Genomic DNA, 4,762 nt, shown 5'->3' with positions numbered 1-4,762 from the left:
AAAAAAAAAAAAAAAAAAAAAAAAACCCTTTAAATTACAATCCTTCTTAATAATCACCATTTTTCTTTACAATAAACTAATTTCTCCTTCATTTTCCTTCTGGGTCATCTGTTCCAAAAGCTGGAAATATCATCACCAACCTCAGACAAGTAGCTGTCAGAGCTGCCTTCTCCCATGCTGGGTTGCCCTATGAAGGGGTTGCCATTTGTTTCCATCTTAGTAATGTTATTTAGAACAACTTTGAGCACTGATGAGTCACAGGCAAAAGGGTCAATATTTGAAGAATAAGTGCTTGAATTTGGCATTCCTCCATACATTGTGGTGAAGTTCTTGATGTTGTTGCCTGTGTTTGCCTCCATTTGTATGAGGTTTGAGAGAGATGGGATGGTTTGGTTTTGAGACAAAATGGAGAAGCAGGGCACTTGCTCAAACTCATTTAAATAGCTGCTTGGATTTTGGTGAAAACTGAGGTATGAGTCCATCAAAGCTGGGAGAGACGACGAGGCAGCGGCGTTGCTGTAGGAGCTGCTGCTTCCCGTGCTCGGTCGGGCGGGCACTTCTTTCTGTTTACAGAACATTCTGCACAGAACCCAGTCCTCCTGTGGACACAAGAAGCACAAGCCACAACAGTTAAAATAGTGCAGACTTCTTCGTGAGGTTGCTATCAACGTAAACTAATTGGCCTTCTTAGACGCAATCCTTTATCATGAACAGGAAAATATTGCGCCATCAGCTGCTAACATTATTTAAAATTTTTGAAGACGAATTTGTAAAAGTCAAAGATTTTAGTGCCAGACAAACAAACCAACTAATATGGAAATTCTCAAAATACAGGTTGCATCACATGTTTATTTTATGCATATCTAAGTCAAGCCAATAGATGTTGAATGAGAGCAGAGAAAAAAAATTAAACAAAATGAGTCACTGTTAGGAAACTAAATGCCAAATGTTCGAAGGGTAATTTCAGAATTTGATGAACAGATATTTTATTTTAACTCTCATATTCTTCCTAGATTAAACTGATATTAATCTCTTCCGGATTACAACACAAAGTAGGGAGAAAATTTGTGAGATCCAACATCGGTTGGGGAGGAGAACGAAACATTCTTTATAAGAGTATGGAAATCTCTCCTTAACAGACGCGTTTTAAAAACTTTGAGGGAAAGGCTAAAGAGGACAATATCTGCTAGTGCTGGACTTGGGCTGTTACAAATGGTATCAAAGCCAAGCACCGGGCAATGTGACAGTATGGAGGCTAAGCCCTGAAGGGGGTGGACACGAGGCAGTGTGCTAGCAAGGACGCTGGACCCCGAAGGAGGGGTGGATTGGGAGGTCTCACATCGATTAGAGAAGGAAATGAGTGCCAGCGAGGATGCTAGGCCTCGAAGGGGGTGGATTGTAAGATCCCACATCGGTGGGGGAGAAGAATGAAACATTCTTTATAAGAGTGTGGAAATCTATCCTTAGCAAATGCGTTTTAAAAACCTTGAGGGGAAGTCCGAAAGAGAAAGCCTACAGAGGACAATATATGCTAACGGTGGGCTTGGGTCGTTACAAAATCCAAACCTAAATCAGAGAAATTCAACCCCTCACGAATTTTACCAATATATCACAATCAAAACATGGCTAAATGGTTAGAAAAATTGGTATCATAAACATTTCAAATCAACAAAAAGAAACTTCAAGCGGCTATTGCTAAACCATCACTAGTGAGTTGTTTAAGCATGGTAACATATTCATGAAAACATAACAATAAGTGAATTCACATCAATAAACAAGAAAATGATACAAAGAAAAAACTCAACAAACTCCCATAGGCATTTTAACAAACACTTGGAGGCAAGAGGATAGATAGAGTGTTAAATCAACAAAAACAGTCTAGCTAAACCGTCACTAATGAGTTGATTAAGCAAGGTAACATATTCATCAAACCAATAACACAAAAAGCTCAACAAATTCACACAGACATTTTCACAAACACTTGCATGGTAAGATAGAGAAATAGAGAGAGAACGTTCATACCCTAGGAGGTGGATCTTTGAGAGGAGAAAGTGGACCCTCAAGGCGAAATTCATGCATAACCCACTCGGTTTTTCGGCCTTTAGGGGCCCTTCCTTGGTAGAAAACAAGAGTCTTTCTCATCCCAACGAGTTGATTGGCCTTGTGAAAGACAGGCCTGTCTTTGCCAGTGGCCTTCCAGTACCCTGAGGCTGTGGCGCGGTTTGTTCTAAGCCCAGTCGCGTACTTACGGTCCCGCTGGCTGAAGAAGTACCACTCTTTTCCCCCCACGCATGCCTCTCCTACACAAAATTCACATATCAAATGAACAATTGAACAATTTGGTCTCTTCAAAAAAAAAAAAAAAAAAAAAAAAAAAAAAAAAAAAAAAAAAAGAAAAAAAAGAAAAGACTATAAAGGTTTTGGTTAAATTGATATGTTATATTGTAATTATACTGAAATCATAGAGCAAATTCGTGATTTAACTAAATAAATATTTGTACACACAATTTTCTTTTTCTATATTTCTATACTAAAAATTTTGAAAATAGTGAATTACAATCATGACCCTGAAGTTCAATAACTCAAAAAAAAAAAAAAAAAAAAAAAAAAGCTTCATAATTGAATAAATTCTTTATAATTGAAACATAATTATAATCATGAGCTATAAATTAATTATTTTCAATAGTATTGAATTTAATTGTTTTTAACTACTAAATTTGCTACCCACTACCTAAATCTATTGACCTAAACGATAATGCCACTTAGATTATTGAAATAATAAAAAATAAAAAAAAATAAAAAAACATACAATAGTCAAATAAGAGGAAAAAAAAAGGAAAAAAAATTATATATATATATATATGAATGGGAAGAATATTTGGGTGATGAGTCATCAAGGTCGAACCATATCTAATTGTGTGCAGTTAAAGTGTCAATATCAATCACTATTTAATAAAAAATAAATTAAGGTAAAAAATTAATAAAAAAAAGTTAAAAAGATTCCTATACAGTAATTTTAAAAGGTGAAAAGGCACATAAAAGTGAAAGTGACAACCCTTATTGGATTTGGCAAGGAAACAAAATTAAATTAGTGGAAGAAATGAGATAATAATAATAATAATTAATTGAAGAAATATGGTTTAAAATTCTACATATTTGAGGACTGCTATTGGGTGGGAACAAAGAACAACTTGATGATATTTGGGGTTGGAATTTGTTGGCTTGTAGCTATCAGTCACTCTCACATCTATTTCCTTTTCTTTTTTTCATTATCATTTTCATTTTTTTAAAAAAATCCAAAAGTATCGGTTTCAGCTGCATAAACTTATGAATTTGGAAAGTTTTGAATTATTCATCAAATTTGCTTATTATATTATTATATCTATAACTGAAATAAAATAAAATTAAACCGAGTAAATATAAATTTTTATGTTCATATAAATAAAATTAATTAATATTGATAACACAAACTAAGTTTTTTTTTTTTTCAAGTTTTGATGAAAATATATGACTTTATTGTTTTATAAATTATCTTGGAATTTAGAAAAATAAAGGATAGTTATCTTAGGAAAAGACTTTTGAGTAAGATGTTGATGTAATGACTATTGTTATTTGAAATTATATTATTAATCTGGTAAAATGACCATTTTAGCCCATTTGTAAAAGAAGAACAACACAACCTCACTTGAAAAGAAAGGTCGAAATTGGGAAGAAATTTTTTTAAAAAATGACAAGGGCAAAAAAGAGCAACAAAATTACTTTTTTTTTTTTTTTTTTTTCTTCCATATAGTAAAAACTATTGAAATATCTTATAAAATCTAGATTGAATTAAACCAATAGAAAGCCTTCAAAACATCTAGCTTATGAACCACCAAAGTAATTAATTTAACGACTCAAAATAGCTCTCAAACAATACAACTTTTTTTTTAATAAATACTAATTTCAAAAATCAAATAGAAACTTTATATCAAATTACGCTATACAAATTCAAGGCCCTTGAATTAAACTAAACCTTATTTATATTTGTATGATCTTTTAAATTATGGATTATGGGTTTCAGAAAATCAACCAAGAAGAAGAAGAAGGCAAAAAAAATAAGAACACCAAAAGAATTAAAAATTAGAAAGAAAAAAGAAAGACTTACTTGGAATATCCCAAGGCTCACACTGGTTGAGGTCAACTTCAATCAAGAGAGAAGAAGAATCACAAACAGAGCCAATCTTCTTCATCAGATAATCACAGACCAATTCTTCATCTCTTGGATGGAACCTAAATCCAGGAGGAAGTTTGGCCTCCACCATGCTTATATTATTCTCCATTTTTTTTTTCTTCTTCTTCTCTTCTGCAAAACAAAGGAGAGAGAAGGAGAGAGAAGGAGAGAGAGAAGGGAAGGAGATTGAAATAAAAAGAAAAGAGTATAAAGCTATATGATCAAGAGGTTAATTCTAATTATAAAACTATTTAGAGAAAGCTGTGGCTCTACCCCCATACATGTATATATATACACAAATATTTAATTTTGAGTATATGTTGTAGGGAAGATATTAATTTATTTCGTATGGAATACGGATATTCGTTTTTCTACAAAAATGGAGTTTGCGGGACCTACTTTGATGGGGCGGAGAATAACAGAGAAAAGCTCCCGAGTCATACCTTAATGGGGCGGAATATAGGAGAGGGAATAGAGATAAATCTTTTTCTATCAACAAAACGGAACGGAGATCGAAGAATATATTCTTCATTCCCATCTCCAACTTCATTC

The 4,762-nt window shown here is 33.2% G+C and overlaps 1 protein-coding gene across 1 annotated transcript; it reads right to left on the bottom strand.

Moving 5' to 3' along the window:
• Nucleotides 1–4,762, bottom strand: NAC1 (NAC domain containing protein 1). The gene is made up of 3 exons (XM_023679398.2): nt 4,145–4,762; nt 2,023–2,300; nt 1–599 (listed from the first exon to the last, which is right to left on the bottom strand). The coding sequence occupies exons 1-3, from the start codon at nt 4,317–4,319 to the stop codon at nt 105–107; spliced, it is 948 nt and encodes a 315-aa protein (XP_023535166.2). The 5' UTR covers nt 4,320–4,762; the 3' UTR covers nt 1–104.

The sequence above is a fragment of the Cucurbita pepo genome, chromosome 6 (genome assembly GCF_057944985.1).
Source record: "Cucurbita pepo subsp. pepo isolate OVF chromosome 6, ASM5794498v1, whole genome shotgun sequence".
Lineage (NCBI taxonomy): Eukaryota > Viridiplantae > Streptophyta > Magnoliopsida > Cucurbitales > Cucurbitaceae > Cucurbita > Cucurbita pepo.
This window is presented reverse-complemented; position numbering and strand designations above follow the sequence as displayed.